At 40.3% G+C, this 22075-nt stretch overlaps 1 protein-coding gene across 1 annotated transcript; it reads left to right on the top strand.

The window, feature by feature from the left end:
- The first annotated feature begins 3684 nt into the window (after positions 1–3684).
- Positions 3685–21138, top strand: CHMP1B (charged multivesicular body protein 1B). Its single transcript, XM_045031207.1, has 8 exons — positions 3685–3827; positions 10500–10597; positions 12971–13117; positions 17138–17206; positions 17291–17398; positions 18206–18249; positions 19496–19568; positions 20437–21138. Exons 1-8 carry the CDS (start codon positions 3812–3814, stop codon positions 20479–20481), a joined length of 600 nt encoding a protein of 199 aa, XP_044887142.1. The 5' UTR covers positions 3685–3811; the 3' UTR covers positions 20482–21138.
- The last annotated feature ends 937 nt before the right edge of the window (positions 21139–22075 follow it).

The raw sequence follows: 22075 nt of genomic DNA, 5'->3' as shown, positions 1-22075 counted from the left end.
GCCCCTTGATTTCCCTCTTCTTGGTGCAGTAAAATCCTGAAACTATTATCTAACTTAAGAGAACGTAACATTTTAAACTAAAGGTCTTTCATACAAGTCTGGTGCCAGATATGACAATTTAGATAAATTGAGTAGCTCAACTGACATCAATGAAGCTATGACAATTTGTGCCAGCTGAGCATTAGATAAAATCCTGACTCCACTGAAGTCAGTAAAGCCAGAACACCCCGCATTGTCTCATGTCTATTAAAAATACACATTTTCTTCTGTAGTATATTTACAGAATCCATTCACGATTACTTGCCTGCCATCTGTGCTAGTTTCCATTTTTAAACCAACCCAATGGTTTCATCAGGATAGTTTGACGGGGTGACCATGAGCAGAAATGGTGAACATTGAAAATAGTATATAGATACTGGCAGCAATTTTAAAGGCTAGGAAGATATTCTAAGTAGCTTCTGTTCTGGGAGTTTTGCAGGTATGTGGTTTTGGGATCTCTGGATGGTCACTTACCTATTAAGAATGAGAAAGTAATGTGCAATGAATGTGTTCAGTGAATGTTTCTTTTGTTGTCGAGAGAAACTGATTTATTTATTTATTTATTTATTTAGGCAAATAAAGGACTTGATCCTACAACTTGCTCCATGAGAATGACTTCAACTGGGCTCTGCGTATGTGTCTTCACAGAGCAGTTTACGGGATTGGAGTCTTATTCTTTATTCATATTTATTCACTGAATAATTTCAACTGACAATTCTTGATTTGTAGATATGAACATGTGATAATCAAATTCAGTGTTGGCTAGTTATATTGGACCTATACAGGTCACATAGTATTGTTTCTGGTCCCTGTATAGATGACCATAACTCTCATAATAATAAGCTTTCTGGTGCAAATATTCACATTTTGTACATAAACTTCACTTTCCAGGAATATTCATTGATATTCAGCTAAAATTCATTGAATCAGGTGCTCTGCTGGGGTAAATTGATGCAGCTCCATTGACTGTAATGGAAGTGTACCATTTTACACCATCAGACAATTTGGCCCACTGTTTCCACAAACCTTTCTGCTGGGAATATGTTCATGGAAAGCAAATGCAAAGAGGAGTGAACATTGGCAAAAAGAACTCAAACATTATTCAAACAAATATTCACAAACACTTTTTTTGAGGAATTTGTTCATCTGTTATAAATGGGTCTACTTTAGATGCTATTAAAATTGCAAAAATGGTAAATCTGCTCAAATGCAAGAGCTCCATGGCTAGAGAAAATGATGTGGGATTTATTTCACAGCAACATGACTAGTGAAGCTGTCCATCTTCAGTATAACATACAAAAATTGTTTATGGTTAACTTCAATCAGTTACATATATTGTGTTTCATTGCATTTGTGTTATACCTGTTCTGTTAGCTATTGGTAGCCGCAGACATTTATTGGTTAAAACTTTCAACATATTTTCCCCTGCATATCAGAATTTCTTCTTGTTGTCCCATCAATTTAAAAAAAAAGTTACTACTAAAAAGGCATTATAAAAAGATATTACATTTCAAATGAAACAACACCATATCCTGAAACCAAATACACAAGACAGCAAATAAAATTAGGAGAATAAATAAAAATATATAGGTAAGAAAACCAATACAAATGCCCTTTGACTGTGCTATCCTTATCATATATATATATATATATATATATATAAAATATGCAGTTGAGTGCAGTCTCCTTATCTATATAAAATAGCTATAGCAAAAAAAACCAAACACTAATGGTGTAGGCCCCAATTTAGCAAAGTACTTAAATACATGCTTAATTTTAAATTTGTGAGTAATCCCATTGATTTCAGTGTGATTGTTCACATGTTTAAAGTTAAGTACCGGTATGTGCTTTAAAAGCTTTGCTTTAATAGAAGCCTAAATGAATTAGAATTTAGAAAACCTTTTCTTTTGCAGATAGAAAGTTATTTTATACTCACCAAGGAATAAAAAAATATTGGTTTATCATGCATGCATGCTCTCTGAATAGTCAGTCATATTTACATTACTGTTACACATAACACTTTCACGAGAAAAATCAATATTCAATACTTTATCACCAATCAAAACTGTTCTGAGCTGAAACTTAGAGGTTCTCTATCTAGAAATTAGTTTGTATAATTTAGTCAAAATTTGTTCAGCTAATTCTTTTTCCAGAAGAAAAATGTATACTTTTACTGGTTATCTTTATATGGTCTTCTAGCAAAACAAATAAAAGTTAAGCCCAGGCATATGTGTCTGCAGCATGGGTGTTTTAGATTGCAAGTTCCTCAGATAGAGACTCTCTAATTTTGTTTTTGTTTCTGGGAAGCACCATGTACATTTATTATGCTATATAATTCATAAAAAAAACCCACATTGATCTCAGTAGAAACTTTTTGAATAAGTATTTCCTGTGCACATTTAGTCAAGTGTGTGTGTGTGTGCGCGTGTTTTCTCCCCCCCGCCCCAAAAGGTTACTGACATCTTATTCCACAAAGTATGCCAGTGGCTGTTCTCTGGCTCTATGGGGGACCACAAGGGTCACAAGACATTAGAGCTAAACTGTTTTTGATTTAAAGTGTGTATCTATTAATTTAACTAGCTTTATAAATAAACAAAATGAGTAAAGCCACTATTTTTTAATGTGAGGTAGATGAGAACAGAAGTAAGGGCAGAAAGATGGTATGTTTTCTAATCATACTGAATGGCATACTTAGAAAGAACCATCACATTAAAACTAACTCGGCACAACATATCATATGCCTACTATTATCCATGTTACAATAGAACTCCTGTGGATTAGACCCTGCAACGTGCTGAGCACTCAGGGTCTGATCCAGTGAAGCACTTAAGCATCCACCTGCCTGTAGGTACATAAAAAGTCCCATTGCCTTAAAATTAAGCAAATGCTTAAGTGCTTTGGTGGACTGGATACTGACTAGAGTTGGCAGTTCTGTAAAATAAAAAAAGTTTTGGGTCCACCTGAAGTAAACATACTAAGCAAACTGAAAAGTTTGAAAAAATAGGGGCAGGTCAAACAAAACATTGGATTAGACCTGAAATTAAAATTTTAATTTTAAACTTTTAAAAACAACCTTGCTCTATTTAGTTATTCAGGGTGTCTGTGTGGCCCCCTCCCTATGTGTGAGCTGGGATAGAGGGGAAGGGTGCACGCTGTCGGGGGGGGGGAAGGGGTGTCCTGAACTTTCATCAGATGCTGTAGTCTTTAACTCCTGCAGAGACCAGACCTTGGCATCTGTCAGTCAGGGCTGGAGGGGGTGTAGGCGGGGTGGGGGGTGTATCAGGACCAAGGGCACCCAGGTGTTGGAAGGGAGGGGGGTGCTACCTCACTCCTGGCTTGGTTTCTATCACATACAGGGTTTCCAGTTTGGTTCAAGGGCTCTCAGCACCCCCATTACACAAACTGTTCCAGCACCCTCGGGGGCACCCCAGCGTGTCAAGATAGACCACTAGGGATGGGGGGGTTCCGCCTAGAGCGGGGGGGGGGCAGCGTCTGTGTCGCGACAGCCCAGGTGGGAGGGGGGGCATCGCGCGCACCCAACCCCAGCACGGCACCATCAGCCGAGTCTCATCCGGGGACCTCCGCTCCGCCTCCTCCCGCCGCGGTGGCGCGCACGTTCCCTCCCCCCCGCTCAGACGCCAGGTCCCGCCCTCCCTGCGCGAGACGGAAGGCGGAAGTCGGCTCCCAACAACGCCCGAGAGCCGGGTCGCGCCGAGTTCCGATCCAGAGCGTCCGCCTTCGCCGGCCGGGCCGGGCCTGAGGAGCCGCCGCCATGTCCAGCATGGAGAGTATCCTTTGGGCTGCAGGGCCGCGCGAGACGTGGCGGGGAGGAGGCGCGGGGAGGGTCCCCCGAGTGTCTGCAGCCCCGGACCCGCTTCACACGGGGCCCCCGCGAGGTGGAGACACCCACCTCCCCGAGAGCTGGGCGAGCCCCCTGGGGGAAGGGCCCATCCATCCCCCCGAGAGCTGGGCGAACCCCCTGGGGGAAGGGCCCATCCATCCCCCCCTCCCCGAGAGCTGGGCGAACCCCCTGGGGGGGGCCCATCCATCCCCCCCTCCCCGAGAGCTGGGCGAGCCCCCTCGGGGGGAAAGTCCCCCTCGGGGGGGGGGGGCTGCCCACTCCTCCCTTTGAGTTGGAGCCTGTCACTGTTGTTGACTGTAAAGACTCCATTGAGTGACAGACACACCAAACCCCTTCCTCACCAGGCAGGCGATGGGCTGGCATTGAGCGCTGCCATTGGCTAGACTGTCAACTTCTCCCACCCCGAAGAGGGCCTGGCTGCATTGCAGGGAGCGGCCTGAACCGTGTGACCACTTCTGGGTTCCTATAGCCCAGTGTTTTATTTCAGCATGAAATCAAAATATTCATTCAAGCCTTGACATGGGCTCAGACCACCTCCTTTTCCCACACCAGGCCTGCTGGAGGCATGTGATACAGGGTGGATGTTATAGCAAGTGCCCAGGGTGCAGTGTTTCATCCACTTTTGTTTTGATCTTAGATCATGTGGGAAACTAGACGAATCTTGAAATGATCCATAGTAGAAGCTGGTAATTTCCTTCATTGTAAGACATGATGAAGGCAATGTTTTAATTATAAACTGTTGATTTTCTATTAGTGCAACAGAAATTGTATTGTTCTATTGTTGGATACACAGTTACGCTGTCAAACGATTAAAAAAATTAATTGTGATTAATCATGCTATTAAAAACATTAATCTCACTGTTTAAACCATAATAGAATACCATTTATGTAAATATTTTTTGATGTTTTCTACATTTTCAAATATATTGATTTCAATTATAACACAGAATACAAAGTACAGTGCTCACTTTATATTTTTATTACAAATATTTGCACTGTAAACAAAATAAATAGTATTTTTCAATTCACCTAATACAAGTACTGTAGTGCAGTCTCTTTATCATGAAAGCTGAATTTACAAATGTAGAATTATGTACAAAAAATAACCGCATTCAAAAATAAAACAATGTAAAACTTTAGAACCCATAGGTCTACTCAGTCCTATTTCATGTTAAGAAAGACAAGTTTGTTTACATTTGCAGGAGATAATGCTGCCCACTTCTTGTTCACAATGTCACCTGAAAGTGAGAACAGGTGTTCGCATGGCACTGTTGTAGCCAGAGTCGCAAGATATTTACCTGCCATATGCACTAAAGATTCATATGTCCCTTCTTGCTTCAGCCACCATTCCAGAGGACGTGTCCATGCTGATGACTGGTTCTGCTTGATAACAATTCAAAGCAGTGCAGACCAACAGATGTTCATTTTCATCATCTGAGTCAGATGCCACCAGCAGAAGGTTGATTTTATTTTTGGAGGTTCGGGTTCTGTAGTTTCCTCATCGGAGTGTTGCTCTTTTAAGACTTCTGAAAGCATGCTCCACACCTCATCCCTCTCAGATTTTGGAAGGCACTTCAGATTCTTAAACCTTGGGTTGAGTGCTGTAGCTATCTTTAGAAACCTCACATTGGTACCTTCTTTGTGTTTTGTCAAATCTGCAGTGAAAGTGTTCTTAAAATCGAACATCATGTGCTGAGTCGTCATCATCCGAGACTGCTATAACATGAAATATATGGCAGAATGTGGGTAAAATAGAGCCGGAGGCATACAGTTCTCTCGCAAGGAGTTCAATCACAAATTTAATTAAAGCATTTTTTTAACAAGCGTCATCAGCATGGAAGCATGTCCTCTGGAATGGTGGCCAGAGCATGTAGGGGCATATGAATGTTTAGCACAGGGGTTCTCAAACTGGGGGTCGGGACCCCTCAGGATGTCATGGGGTTATTACAGGGGATGGTCGTGAGCTGTTAGCCTCCAATCTAAACCCCGCTTTGCCTCCACCATTTATAATGGTGTTAAATATATAAAAAAGTGTTTTTAATATATAAGGGGGAGTTGCACTCAGAGTCTTGCTATGTGAAAGGGGTCACCAGTACAAAAGTTTGAGAACCACTGATTTAGCATATCTGACATGTAAATATCTTGCAGTGCTGGCTACAAAAATCACATGCAAATGCCTGTTCTCATTTTCTGGTGACATTATAAACAAGGAATGGGCAGCATTATCTCCCATAAAGTAAACAAACTTGTTTGTCTTAGAGATTGGCTGAAAGATAAATAGGACTGAGTGGACTTGTAGGCTCTGAAATTTTGCATTGTTTTGTTTTTGAGTGTAGTTATGTAACAAAAAAGAAATCTACATTTGTAATTTGCACTTTCACGATAAAGAGATTGCACTACAGTACTTGTATGAGATGAATTGAAAAATACTGTTTCTTTTGTTTCATTTTTACAGTGCAAATATTTGTAATAAAAAATAATATAAAGGGAGCAGTGTACAGTAACTCCTCACTTAAAGTTGTCCCGGTTAACGTTGTTATTGCTGATCAATTAGGGAACATGCTCATTTAAAGTTGTGCAATGCTCCCTTCTAAGGTCATTTGGCAGCTGCCCGCTTTGTCCACTGCTTGCTGGAAGAGCAGCCTGTTGCAACTAGCTGGTGGGGGGTTGTAACCAGGGTGGACTGTCAGCCTCCCTGTCAGCTCCCCCTGTCAGCTCCCTGCTCCCCTAAGTTCCCTGTGTTGCAGCCGCCCAGCAGGTATCAGTTGCCGGGCAGTTCAGCTGTCCCTCCCCTCACTGCCATGTGCTGCTCCTGCCCGCTGCCTTGGAGCTGCTCCCAGAGACTCCTACTTGCTGTGCAGGGGAGGAAGGGGAAGTGGGGGGAGTAATGTCAGGGTGTCCCCCCTCCCTCCTGCACCCTGCTTACCCCTTCTCCATATAGAGCAGGGAGGGGACACGGATGGAGAGAGCCTGGAGCAGCAGCTGCTGTCTTAACTTCCTGATCCACTTAAAAGACAATGCACTCAAGAGTGGGTCAGCTTACTTAAAGGGGCAGTGTGCATCTCTCTCTCTCACACACACAAGGTGTGTGTCTGTCTCTGTCTGCTGTGCTGTCTCCCCTCCCTCCTGTTCATGCTGCCTTGTGTGAGAGGCTACAGTAATAACTATGTGTTAACCCTTGAGGGCTCAGCTGAGTGCTAGTTCATCATTTAGCAGCAAGGCATTCCCTGGGAAATATCCCTCCCTCTTCCACCCTTTAACTTCACCACCTCAACCAAGCTTCACAATCATCATAGCTGTGAACAGTATTAAATTGTTTGTTTAAAACATATATTATGTGTATATCTATATAATATATAGGTTTTTTTATCTGGTGAAAAAAATTTCCCTGGAACCTAACCTCCCCCGTTTACATTCATTCCTATGGGGAAATTGGGTTCGCTTAACATCGTTTCGCTTAAAGTCTCATTTTTCAGGAACATGACAACGTTAAACAAGGAGTTACTGTACACTTTGTATTCTGTGGTGTAAATGAAATCAATGTATTTGAAAATGTAGGCGAACATCCAAAAGTATTTAATACATTTCAATTGGTATTCTATTGTTTAACAATACAATTAAAACTGCAATTAATTTTTTTATGGCAATTAATTTTTTTGAGTGAATCACGTGAGTTAACTGATTAATTGACAGCCCTAATATAGATTATAGGTGGAAAGAAGTGAATAATTCAATTTTTGCAAGGAAAATAAACCTGCTAGATGGGAGAAGGAAGGACTTCTTTTGCCAAAGAAATGTGAAATTCCTTGGAATTTTTCCTGTATTTATGAATGACATAAGTGTCTCTGCCAAAACTTAGCTTCCCAGATGGGGTAACATCAAGTTATTGCTGCAGGGCTAATATACTGCTAGGGAAAAGAGTTTTCTATGTTCCCCACTAGCCTCCCTTCCCCTCCCCCCCCCCGCCCTTTCTTAGCAGTGGGATGTGAAGAGGGTGAAAGTTATTTTGTTTACAAGAATATATTTATCTTCATATTTTATAATGTGTTTGTAGTGAGAGATTTCTTATATCTAAAGTGTCTCTTCCATTTGATCATGCCACTCTTCAGACTCCCTTTCCATTTCAAGTCTGACTTGTTTTATGTAATATCTGATCAATATCCACTTTGCACTGTATCTTAGTGGAGGGACAGGGAGAGCAGCAAAGGTGGCTTTACATCACGCTTTCATTCCCCCAATCCTGCTTGGGCTGGGGGATGCCAGTTCAGTCCCTGGTGCAAACTTGCACCTGACTGCCAGCAGCACCAAAGGGCTGTTCTACCTGCCAGGAATAGCTGAAATGCCATAGCACTCTGGTCATGCCCCTATGCCAGAGTCTGTGACGGGGTGACATTGAGCCAGTTTCTCTAGGTTTATGTCAATTGGGGTTTTCCGCACACAACAGGAATTGTTAGCTGGATGGACCATCTGGCTTTGAGGCAGTGGCAGGAGCCAGGAATTGGCCTTTTTTTTCCCTTTCCTGGTAATAAGAAATCATACTTAACGTCCTTTATAAACAAAAACAGAATAAACTTTTCCCTGGTATATAAAATGATCTTACCTTTAATGCTTTTTTTCTATATGTTTGGCTCAGCAGTATCCTCATCAGTAGTTCTAAGGATGTTGATAAGATGAAATGTTTGAACAGGTTTCTAAATAAATTATGGTGACTATAAGAAGTAGTTTGATTTTATTTGAGTTATCCTATATTGAGACAGGTACATTTAAAGGTTGGAGCAAGTGTACCGTGGCATGAAAGATCTGTGAGGCAACAGATGATGTATTGTGCTATCTAACGTAGAAACATTGTGAGTAATTGAGGAAGTTTAAAAATAAAATCCTGGTGTGTGTCACAATGACTTAAAGCCATTGATTTAAGGAGGTGATGTAATACTTTACATGGTCATTCTGATCATTGACTTGAGCTGGATTGCAGTTGGCAATCTGTAGCTGAAATACTTTATAGCCTATTATCAGTCCCTAGGCCAAAGCAGTCTAACTTATGTTACATTGGCCTGATTAAATCTCCCTTCTCTTTTTGTTCCCACTATTTTCATTCTCTTGTGGTGTCTGTCTTCCAGCCTAGTCAGGACCTAAAATGCTAATGTAAAAACAACCAGAATGCTTTTTTTGGTGTAGAAATTTTTCAGGCCTTTTTTACACATTAGAAACAAACAAAAAAGTACAGCTATTTTTTTCCCTTTATAGCTCACCTTTAATTGGATTTATGATTTAATCAATATTCCTATAATGCTCAAACTTTAAATATGTGAGGGTACAGTGACATTATATGGCCTTGCACACCAAACTTATACACCTCTCTGTTACAAAAATAAGGCATCATGATGAAGTCAGTTTTTAAATGTTTTTTTTCCTATTCACCTTCAAGCCAGGGTCAGCTATGCAACTTCAATGCACAAGCCAGAGACTAGATTGTGAGATTTAGGGAAAAAAATCCTGCAATTCTGCAGAGAATTATCATTGCATTAATGTTTAGTTCAGTTAACGTTTCTTACTAACAAAGAAAAGATTATTCACTAGTGGTCAGTGTGCCAACTGATGAGTGGATGTTAGGGTGAAGAATTACATAGAAATAACACACACATGATTTCAGCAAAATAATTCTTTGCCTCCTAAAAGGAAAATATTCATCCTTACAGGGACTTATATAAACATTTATTTATGACAGAGAACAATTTCTTATTTACATGTGATGAATTTTTGATATTTGGTTAGTAGGGTACTTAAGGGCAATGCTATTCCACTAAACAGCATGTGTGACAAAATGATCCATGGTCATCTAGTAAGAGTAAAGAATTTATAACTGAAGGATGTTGTAAACTTCACCTTGTCGTGACCAGGTGTTATAGCACACATGGTGGGTAAGATTTCTCATTTTTCTCCCTACCTGATAGGGAGATAGGTGATCTGAAAAAGGATGTCACGGTAGCTTTGTTTTTCATTTTAATTTTGCCATAATTTTAAGCTGAACCCTTTTGATTTTTCTGTGTGGGTTTGTGGCACCATAGCATTCCTTGGAGCAGGAGGTAGCATCTTAGTAGGGTTTTAAAGTTAAAACTATATAGATGCTGTGTGAGTGCTAGGGATGGAATTTTCAGAAGTGCTTAGCATTGCGATGAGACTGCTCCATTTGAAGTCCATGATATAACTATCATTCTCTCCAGATTCCCAGGAATTCAGAATCATCCTACCTGTATGTGCATATGTTCTAAAGACCAGCATTTTTTATTCCTTTTAACTACTTGAATTGGGTCTTTCATCTAAGTAAGCTAATATTGGTTCTGAACTGGTTTTTTTAAAAAGTGTCCAAACTATGGTTTTAAGCTTTAGATGACTATGTAAAATTAAAAAGAACAAAAAAAGCATCTTTGTTTGCTCAATTTCAGTTTCATGCAAATTAAAGTGGCTGACCTACCAATATTAAAATTTGCAGAAGGAAATACAGTATGCATGTAGTGGGCTACTAAATCCAACGAAAGCGACATGTTCATATTTTAAGTATTGCTAGTATTTTGTAGATCCTTAATATGCATTGCAGAACACCTGTTTAACTTGAAGTTTGCTGCCAAAGAGCTCAGCAGGAATGCAAAAAAATGTGATAAAGAAGAAAAGATTGAAAAGACTAAAATTAAGAAGGTAACTAATGAAACTAGGTTGTGTGTATCTACTCAATTTTTCTATTTTATGCTAGGCGGGTCCTTAACTTGTGTTTTGTAATGGTTTTCCTGGTGTGCATTGTAATAAAACAGGAAATCTATGTAGATTGGCAACATAATATGTCCTATTGGTTGTAACATATTTGTCACTGCAGCCTGGTCTACACTATACAGTTAGGTCGACATGAAGCAGCTTATGTCAACCTAATTGTGTCAGTGTCTACACTGCAGCCTTACTGCTACTGATGTAAGGGCTTGCCTATGCTACCGTTCGGGGTCGATCAAAAATACACAACTTCAGCCACGTAGCTAATGTTGACGTACTTAGATCTACTTACCGTGATGTTTTCACTGCTGTAAGTAGACAGCAGACGCTCCTGTCGACTCTGCTTGCGCTCTTCATTCTGGTGGAGTACTGGAGTCAATGGGAGAGCGCTCAACAGTCGATTTATCACGTCTATATGAGACGCGATAAATTGACCCCTGCTGGATTGATCACTGCCCACCGATAGTGTAGACAAGCCCTAAGTGCCCTACTACACTGGCATCATAACTCCACCTCCACAAGAGGCTTATGTAGTGTAGTTAGAGTGACACGGTGTCTGTAGACACTGCATTCCTTACATTGGCTGTTGGCTGTAAGTAATTACTGTGGTGGCTGTAGGTCAATCTAACCTACATCAATTTAAGATTATACTGTAGACATGCCCTTTGTCATAGTATTTTTTATAGTCTTAAAATATTGTACATGTGAAACATTCCATTTCAATGTTAATAACATTTTCTTCAAAATTGACTCTGAATATGGTGGAAAGGCCTTTTCAACTAGGAAGATTCTTTTAGTGTTTCTTAAAGTCTCTGTCTCATTATTAGTAATAGATATTGCTTACTAAATTCTGCCTCTTCAATGCAGATTATATGGTTATAACTGAGGGCAGAATTTGATCTTTCAGTTTGAATTTAATTGTCAGTTCTGTTGATCTGTGAGAATAATAAGGATTAGAGTCCAGCTTCCTATTTCATTGCTGCTTGACTTGGTTGTTGTTATTGGGAGACTTATTTCATCTCCAAGCAGAGACTTTCATTTCCCTGTTTGACACAGGTAACATGGGAGCCAGTAACTTGACTTCCAGCTCCGCCTTTTCATTTCTCTGCAGCAGTTTTCTCATAACTAAAAGAACAGTGTTAAGGTTAACCTGTAATGTTAGGTTATAATGACAGGATTAATGTGCTTGCATTTCTTTGAATATCTAAAGCACTTCATATACAGTGGGTTCTGCTTTTTAGGAACTTATTGTTAACCAAGAGTGGCCAATAACCGAAAGGCATGTTTGTGGGGCTGCAGCTAGGGAAGGAAGCATTGGGGCAAGCAACCTTTGCTGGCAGCTTCACAAGCCTGCCTGTAGCTGGTGCTCAACATTCCCAGAGCTTCCTTCTGTGGCTGCAGCCCTGAAAACCTGGCTTTGGGGCTACAGCCTGGGGAAGGGTGCAATCAGAGCATGCAGGGGAAGGTACCATGCCACTCTAGGGGACCTCAGCACCCCCACTCCCCATGAAAAGCCCAGCATCTGTTGCTACCCTGCCTGCAGCCTCCCCTCTCAGCCCACAATGACAAGAGATCCCATAGCATGGGGATGTGTGCGCTGCAGCCCTTTACCTTCAGTGTGGGTGATGGGTCCCTGGCCACAGGCAGGTTTGTGGGGCGTCCCTTGCCCCATAAACCTGCCTGCAGCCAGGGTCTTTCTTCCAAAAAAATAAAGTTGTTACCAAATGACCTGTCTGTTGCCACTCTCCAAATCCTATTAACCTTAAAATCAATGGGATGGGGTTGGTTCCTGGCAAAATATTGCTGTTAAACAAAAATTGTTAATACTGTATATGGATTGCTGTTAAGCAGCATCCACTATATACACAATGAGGGAGAGATACTTTTTGTTCTGATTTCATAAAGAGAAAGATACTGTAATGAGGTATATGTATTCCTCTTAACAGTTATTTGTTTTCGTAGTACTAGAAGTATGGATTTTGATGAAAAACTAGGTGCTTAATGTGTTTTGAAGGTTAGATATTTGTGAGCATATAAATCCAGAATGCTACTCCATAATACATCTGTAGACTTACTGATATTGAGGCTCTTGGAAGTAGCTGAAAGTTTCAGGCATACTTTCTTATGCATAGAAGATGCCATCTAGTTCAAATCCAAGTCAATTACAATCTTTCCATTGACTTCAATGGGAGTTGAATTGGACCTAGAGTTCACTTGTTTTGGAAGTGTACATTTTTTGAAGGGCTTACTGCTGCTGGGTAATTACTGCTAAGAAGGGTTAGCAATAGTTTGCTTTTATTTAAACAGGCAATCCAGAAGGGTAATACTGAAGTTGCAAGAATACATGCAGAAAACGCAATCCGACAGAAGAATCAAGCAATCAATTTCTTGCGCATGAGTGCCAGAGTAGATGCAGTAGCAGCAAGAGTTCAAACTGCAGTAACAATGGGCAAGGTAAGCATGTTTTCATACTTCCATATATAAACTCTCCAGAAAGATAAGGCCTCTAATTCTCCTTTAAACTGTCTTAATTCTATCCCTAAAACAGCGAATTAGTAAGCTTACTGGGATGGCTTGGCAGTCTTCAATTGTGGCCCACAGTAAACTAAGTTGTGTATGAAGCATTGGCTTGTGAGAGTTATGAATTAATTAGTTGGGTTAATGCCACTATCCTTCATATGGTATTGATGCCATTGTTGCATGTTTCTCCTAGTACTTACAGGAAACAAATGTTTCTTGTTAGCTAACCAATGCGTCTTAATTTAAATCAATGTCTTGTGTCACAAATTTTAAAGATAACTGTCCCTTTCATTTTACAAGTAGATGCACTTAATAAATTGATTTCTTGTGGGTTTCCAAAAAGGCATATAGAAAGTATTTCTGTTTTGATCTACTGTAGCAGAGGTGGGCAAACTACGGTCCAGATCCGGCCCGCAGGATTGCCACCCCGTGGCGCCGCGGGCCCTGCTCTGCTCCGGAAAGCGGCCGGCACCATGTCCCTGCAGCCCCTGGGGGAGGCAGAGGGCTCCGGGCGCTGCCCTTGCCTGAAGGCGCCCCTCCCCCCAGGTCCCATTGGCCAGGAACGGGACTGCGGCCAATGGGAGCTTCGGGGGATGTACCCACAGGCGAGGGCAGCGCGCGGAGCCCTCTGCCTCCCCCAGGGGCCACAGGGACATGGAGCCGGCTGCTTCCCAGAGTGGAACGGGGCCAGAGCAGGCAGGCTGGGAGCCTTAGCCCCACTGCATGCCGCTGTCACCCTGGAGCCACTCGTCCTGCATCCCGCACCCCAACCCTTTGTCCCGAGCACCCTGCCGCACCCCCCATCCCTTCTGCACCCCAACCCCTTGCCTTGAGCCGCCTGCTGCACCTGACACCCCTCCTGCACCCCAACCCCCTTGCCCTGAGCCCCTTCTTGCACACCATACCCCGCACTTCCTGCCACACCCCGACCCCCTGCCCTGAGCCCTCGCCACATTCCCCTGCGCTGTGCCCCCAACCCCCTGCCCTGAGCTCCCTCCTGTACTCCAACCCCTTGCCCTGAGCCCTTCCTGCACACTGCATCCTCTTCCACATCCCAACCCACTGCCCCAGCCCTACATTCATGGCTCTGCATGCAATTTCCCCACCTAGATGTGGCCCTTAGGCCAAAAAGTTTGTCCACCCCTGTACTATAGATTATGCAAAATACATATGTAACAATAGTTTAGAATCTTTTAGACACTAGTACACTTACCTTTTATGGTCCCAGCTCAGAATGACCTGTCTGGTGACTGCATTTTTTAAAATAGACTGTCAAGGATATTTCTGCAGTTCTGCTACTTTAGTTTACGATCTTATTAGATCGCATTTGGCTGGGAGATCCAAGGAAATTGTATTTACTGTAGGAAATTAATTAAATGGATTTCTTACCTCTCTATACTGAATCTGTGCCCTACAATGATGCTAGAAAATGGGCTGTCTTTAAGATGAGAAATAAAATGGAGATCTTGAGCATCTATGGTCAGTAAAGATGCTATGGTATGAAGTAATGATGTTATTCCTGGTTTATATTGTTTGGAAATAAGTGGCTTAGAAATACCTAAGGTAAACATACCATGTAACCTAAATTCCCTGTGCAGTTTCAGTCATATGCTGATTTTGTTTTTTCTTACTGTTGTACAATGTTCCTCTTCACTGTTAAATACTCCAGATGTGGCTACACTTCAGTGGCAGATGAAATAATTCTTATATATTTGAAGTATGTAACAGTTATTTTTTTGGAAGAAAAGGAACATGAGATTATTATTGCAGATCAAAGGCCTGAAAAGCTTCTTTAAAAATTAGTTTTTCAAAGATTCCTGGGCTTGTTTGTGGTGGTCTTGTTTTTATTGCGTCCTGTTGTATTAGTTTAGATAGACATGGGCTCAAAGATTTAAAGGTGTTAACATGACTTTGTTTAACATTGTTTAATGTTGGACAGTTACAGAGTTTGGTGTACAGAGACCTCAGCCTGCTTAATACCATGGCAGACACACCATTACATTAATTTAATTTAAAAATAAAATAAAATAAAAAAACTATTTAAAAGATACAGAAAAGTAGGAAAATCAGTTGAAGCATTTGAAATGTAAAGTATTAAGTAAGATTTTTTATTTTAACGTGCTTTGTTTCCTTTCCCTGTGTCTGGAGAGAGTTTTTGAAAGGAAAAACCCCCTTTGTTGGATTGTCTTTTAGATGATATTAAAGATGGTAATAACTCTCCTTTTTAGGGAAAAGAGAATTTAGGCTGTGTCTACACTGCCACTTTCACCCCTAAAACTTTTGACATTCAGGGGTGTGAAAAAACATAGCTCTCAGCGATAAAGCTACCACTGCTCTTTCAGGTTAGGTTTTTTTATCGCTGGGAGAGCTCTCCCCCAGTGATAAAGCATGTCTACACTGTCCACCTCATGGCGCCGCCGTGGCAGCACTGTAACGTGGGTAGTGTAGACATACCCTTAGTTGAGAGGGTCCTGGCGCTGTTGCTGCTGTTAGTCTGATCCTGCTTCCTCTAAGACACAACAAGACAAACACACACAGAGAAAACAAAACGTTAAAGATAGAAACTGCAGCTTCTGTCTCTGGTGTTGACTTTTGCTTGCATCCTCATTGCTGGAAAAACATGCACAGCTGAAGGTCTTATCAAGACCTGGCAAACTTGTACCAGCAGTGGGCTGTTTAGGGCATCACATTTAGCTGATTCTTTCTGGTCACAGACTGACAGCACTGTTGTGAAATGTGCAGTCTTGGCCAGCTAAACCAGAATCTTACTAGTCAGAAGGAAAAAGGAGGCTAGGAAAGAGAAGAAATAGGGTGGAGAAGGAAAAGGAGTCAGGAGGTAAGGGGTGACAGTCTCACATCCCGGGTGGCATTTGGAAGTTAGCTGGAGACAGTAGAGGTGACAGTGTAATCTGGGTCCCTCTCTTTTGGGCCTGGTGTGGTCAGGACATTTTACAGTCAGGACTGTGAAAGCCCAGTGGTATGACAGTGAATCCTGGGGTTCCAGGAGACAGTGGGAGTGTCAGCTATGATGATAAAGCTCGCTCTTTCCCCTTCTCTCGTCTTTGTCAGTCAGCGTCTACATCCCTCATGTTCCCAGGTCTCTCTTTGAGGACACCAAAAGGAATCAGTGGATAGAATAGCCTATCCCAGGGATTGGCAACCTTTGGCACGCGACTTGCCAGGGTGAGCCCTCTGGCTGGCCGCACCAGTTTGTTTACCTGCCACATCTGCAGGTTCGGCCAATCGCAGCTCTCACTGGCTGCGGTTCACCGCTCCTGGCCAATGGGGGCTGCGGGAAGCAGCGCGGGCCGAGGGATGTGCAAAAGGTTGCCAATCCCTGGCCTATCCTCTTACTATTTTTGTTCACCAATTAGACCTAATTTCCAACACAACAACTTTGGTCCTTTGGTTTCATGTTTACTAAGTATGAATTGAACACAAAACTTGAGTTATATTAGTAGGCCTTTTTGTTGAGGCTAATTCAGTTTGTTGGTCTCCCTTTTACATCTTTTACCCTCAAAATTCATTTGTTATAGGCTGTTGTGACATGTTCTGAATTTTTATCCACTTTCTCACAATTACTCACAACCAGGGTAGGCTTACTAGGCCCCAGTTATCTCTACAATCATAACTCAAAAAATGCTATATAGATTTCAGTTCCCTGTGATTTGTGAAATGTCTTTATTTCTAGAGATTCCGCCCAGAGCGCGCCTTTTTTTTTCTTTTTTCTTTTTTTCAGCTAAATTGTAAACTTCTGAAAAGCAGGGTTTATAGTAAAAAGCTGATAGACCTGAAAACAGCTGTGTGATACCACTATTACAGAATTGTAAAAGTTCTTTGGACAGAGATGAGAACAGACAAGTTTACTTAAAAACAGAAGGGGTTAACCAAACTAATGATGTTTATTATGTGATTTTTGTAATAGGTTTATATCTTTTACTTTATCTTTTTTAGGTAACAAAATCAATGGCAGGAGTAGTTAAATCTATGGATGCTACATTGAAGAGCATGAACCTGGAAAAGGTAGACATACATTTAATTATTTGGAATTCAGAGGTATACATTCAGTTTTATATTTTCGCTTTGACAGTATTTGTTTATCTGCAGATATCTGCCTTAATGGACAAATTTGAGCACCAGTTTGAAACACTAGATGTTCAGACAGCACAGATGGAAGACACAATGAGTAATACTACTACATTAACAACACCACAAGTAAGAATAACTGATATTGCAGCAAATATAATACCATGTTACTCAACTGTACAAAGATATTTTCTTTTCTATACCTTCTGCCTTTTGAAAGCTATAACAGGAGTTGGGGCATTCTCAGTTTAACGTGAGAGATATTTACATGCTACCTTGTGACCAAAAGAATAGTTTGAGCTGCTGAATGCTCTGATAAAAAATGTACATGTTATGTATACGGTCTTAAGCTCCCCTCTTAACACCTAATGTGTTTGAGTGGTGGTATAGCATACAATTTTCTGCCTTTCTATTGAAACTTTTGACTAACTTTTAATAAACATTTTTAGTCAAAAGAGACACCACCATCAGCTATATCACAATTAAAAAAACACAGTTGCAAAGAGTAAAAAAGTTTTTGTTCGGAGGATTATATAAAGAAGTCTGATGAGGGGGAAGATGCTTCCTGTGTCCTGATAAAGGAATTGTTTCATAATAGTGATGACTATAGTAGCATTTCTGTAGTTGTGATATTCAAATAGATGTGATTTGTACAGACAGGATTAGACTTAATCATATTTGGAAATATTACAGATCAGTAATTGAATTTGGAGAACTGATTTGCATGGCAGCCATAGTATGAGATGTGCTCCTTGTATTCTAAATTCCTGTAGCTCCCTCTGGTGGTGAAGACTGTAAATGTTCAAAATCCACAGAAGCTCCTTTCTAAATCAGTTTTATTAAGACAGTAGCATTTTTGCTTATTACAAATCATATGGTTAATCTTGTATTAAATACAATAAAAGAAACTGATTCAGTTTTGATTTCCTGATCTAGAACCAAGTGGATACGCTTCTACAGGAAATGGCAGATGAAGCAGGGTGAGTATAATATAAAAATTATTGAAGAGTAGTAATATTTGTGTACCTTAAGGGAAGTCGAATCTGGCTCTTATACTTGATTTTAATTAAGTTAACATCAGATTTCCCTCACTTTAAATGTGCTAGTCTTGTGGAGCTAAATAATCCAGTGGCTGTCTATATGCTGAGCTTTCACCTCTGGATAATCATGCTCAAATCTTCGAGTGAAAATGGATAGAGGTCATAAACCTCTGTGTAGCATAAATAATCATGCCAAAACTAAAGTCTCATTTACATAACAGCTCATTTCAGCTCATAAACAGCTCATTTCTGTCATAAAAGCACTTTACAGAAATGGACCATGCTGTGATAATTAAACCTATTTAGGGTGCACTTCATGTATGTATGAATAGGTTTAACTGTCTCAGCGTGATCCATTTCTTTATAGTGATCTTACAGTAGAAATGAGTGAGGGCAAGGCTACATACTATTTTGAAGTACAGATGTTTAATAGTGTTGTGCTCTCAGCCTTTAAAAAGGCAGTGAGGGACATCTGGCTTAATACTAAAAAATGGTCGAGCCCAGGATAGTGCAGTCAGACGATCAGTCAACTCTGCTTATCCATCCATCCTTCCTTCCTTCCTAAATGTGTTTAATTTGAGTTGAGAAAATTGCCAGTGATAGCAGGGGACTGGACTTGATGGACCCAGGAGGTCCCTTCCAGTCCTTTGCCCTATGTTCCCATTATTCCCCTTTCGTGTCATCTTTGTAAGGCGGGAGCTGGTGTTACTGCTTTGTTGCCATAATTGCACTGCCCCAGGGGTACGAAAACAGTGTCCCTGCTGCTGGACTGGGCTTTGCTGGGGATAACGGAGGGATGGAGAATTAGTGCACCATACTACTACTGCTGCTGGGTTGCCTTTATTTGACAGATTTTGTATTAAAACTGTGATGCAGAATTTGGTACCTTATCACCCGTCTGAGCCCTGCTTAACCCATTGGTACTATCCAAAAGCATCCCCAGTAAACAGAAATTTTGCTAATTGTCCTAGCAATTATTACTGTTAGACAAACTCTTTGCTTGGTGATAATCCCACTTTCCTGATCAAGCTTGGCTAATTAATTGGAGTACAAAGTATCAGGGTGTGCTTGAGACACTGGCCAGACGCTATATAGAACACCATTTTTCAACTATTGTACACCCTGCTGTGATCTGTCGCTATATTTATTTTTGTGATATATGTTTGTCTTCTGTTTTTAATTGTAGCCTTGATCTGAACATGGAACTACCCCAGGGGCAAACAGGTTCTGTTGGCACAAGTGTTGCTTCAGCAGAGCAGGTAAATATTGCTTTGTAGTTTTTCTAATAGATCATTTATCACATTTATGTAGAAGAGTTATTGTTGTATGTGATATTTAAAATTGAAATTTATTTGCAAACTTCTAGGGCCATATAATGAATTAGTTTTATTTTTATCAAAATAAATGCAGTCTGTAAGTAAAACAAGGTTTGCTTGCAGGCATAAGGGGTGTGTGTTTGTGTTTTAATGAGTCTACCAGTTGTGCACATACTTGAACTTTTCCTCTGTTCACTAACTGGGCCATCTGATGTGTATACTGGGTCAGGTCCTCTTCTCTTGCTAAGGTCCCCTACGCTTTTGAAGCAGTGAAAAGGGGCCTTAAATTAGCTCTGAATGAGCAGCTCAGAATTTTTCTGGCCCTGGGCAGATCCTCAGCAAAGGTAAAACTGGCATTGCTGTTAACACCCCCTGCTCCGGCGGAAGAAGATTTGGGGGGCTTAGCTTTTAGAATAATGTGCTTCAGTGATCTTGCATTGGTGCATGATCCTTTAGGGAACCATTTTAGCCAAAGTATGTTAGAGGACAGTTCCAGCTTGCACTAAGGTCTGATTTGGCCATTGGCTGGTTCTGGGAATGGCAGAGGTACAAGGTGGTGTAGAGTCACCATTCTACTTCAGCTTCAGTTTGAGCGTAGTTCATTTGAGGATGCAACCCAATGACTCAGTTACAGTGGAGTCAATTAGCACTTGTCTCCTAGAAATGCAGATTCTTATCTGGCTCTTGCTTGTGTCTTATTTACTGTTGTGTTTGTGGTGTGACCTTGGATAGTGCAAGTTAGTTTGCATTTATCTTCTTTTAAAACTAATACATAGAAATGACTATAACTATTTATTCTGACATTCTGCAGGATGAGCTGTCACAGAGACTGGCCCGCCTACGTGATCAAGTTTAACTTAAGTAATCAAAACTGCGGATCTCTGTATATGCTTCCAAAGCATTCACGCTGTATACATCTTATGCTGTATGCAGTATGCCCTGGATGTCTAAATATTTGTACTATATGATACTTCACTTTTGGCTTGCTGTCCTTTCTAAATACATTAAGAAATTCAAAGGTATCACAGCCCTTTAATGGTTTTCTAGGTCTGTACAGTACATTTTGAAGTTGGGGATATATTTTTGCAATTATCTTTTCACAGAACCAAGCTAAAATTCTAAGTCAACTAATAATGTTGGCTCATTCTAGTTGAAGGAAAAGCTGAACACTATTAACATGATATATAATATTTAAAATTATAAAGTGGGTTTTTAAAATTATGAAAAACATGTACAGTTGGGGAACTGATGCATGCAATTCTGATGATGGTTGCGGTTAACTTGCTTACACAGCAAAATTCATGGAATACACAGATGGACGTGTTTTTGTTAATAATCATATTAAAACATATAGTTGAACTTGAATCTGTTTTTATGGTCTTTTAAAACTACATTACTTGCAGAACAACTTAATGGGCCAGTTAAAAATTAGCTACCAAAAGCTGTTTTCACCGAACTGGGAACTTGTATAGTACCACTTCAGTACAGGAGGAATAAAATTTGTTTTTCAACATTTTTGTCTAGATTATTTGATAAATGTATATTAGTTAAGCAAAGTGACTCCATATTATGTTGAGTTAAGGCACCCATGTTAAAATTTTTTTAACTGTCATCCTTATATTCTGTAAGAATATGGATTGAGTTTTGCTGATGTAACACCAACACACATTTTAATGTTTTTGCTGATAGGTGGTAGCCTATTTTAGATTTTACTATCTACTTTAAAAGTAAACCAATTCAAATATTTTCTTGCTTACTATGAACTTCAGTCTAATGTCAGAAGTATCAAACTCTTCATACAGTCCTAATTCAGAGAAATATTTTAAAATTTTTTTAGTTAGACCTACCTGTGATGTTATGAAAAACAATGATTTATGCCAAAAAAAATTACTCAGGCTCCTAATTACTTTGTAGCTTCTTTTGTTGTAGTGATGCCTCTTCATTACAGTAAGCAATTGTGAAGTTTTAGATTTTTAGAAGTAGTCTTTAACTGACAGATGTGCAGGGTGTCACATAGCTGCGGTCTTTCTAATGTTGCAAAAAATCTTTACATAATTCAAACAGGATTTCTCTGTAAATATATAAATAAATAAACCTATACTGAAAACCGAATCCATTCATGAAATTGTTTAAATAACAAAGGCATTCCAAATACAATTAGAGGCTTTCACAAGATGATACGTAACTGAGCATTTGTCGTTCATACAAAATATTCTTCACTGAGAATAAGGTTATATTTCAGCAAAGAATAATTAAACCTGTGTGCAATAAGGTAAACTGCTGTTGGTCAAAGCAACAATCTTGGATCCATAGGTTTCTTGGGATGTATTTGCTATAACACCAAAAGTTTACTTACTTTGAGATAGTCCACCAAGTGTTATTTTCATCTTATTAAAACAGTCCTCTTAGTCATCTGTATAAAGTATAGTTTATAGTCCTAGGTTGTTAAG

The sequence above is a fragment of the Mauremys mutica genome, chromosome 9 (assembly GCF_020497125.1).
Source record: "Mauremys mutica isolate MM-2020 ecotype Southern chromosome 9, ASM2049712v1, whole genome shotgun sequence".
In the NCBI taxonomy this organism is placed as follows: Eukaryota; Metazoa; Chordata; order Testudines; family Geoemydidae; genus Mauremys; species Mauremys mutica.
Note: the sequence above shows the minus strand (reverse complement) of the source record. Positions and strands in the feature narration are given on the sequence as shown.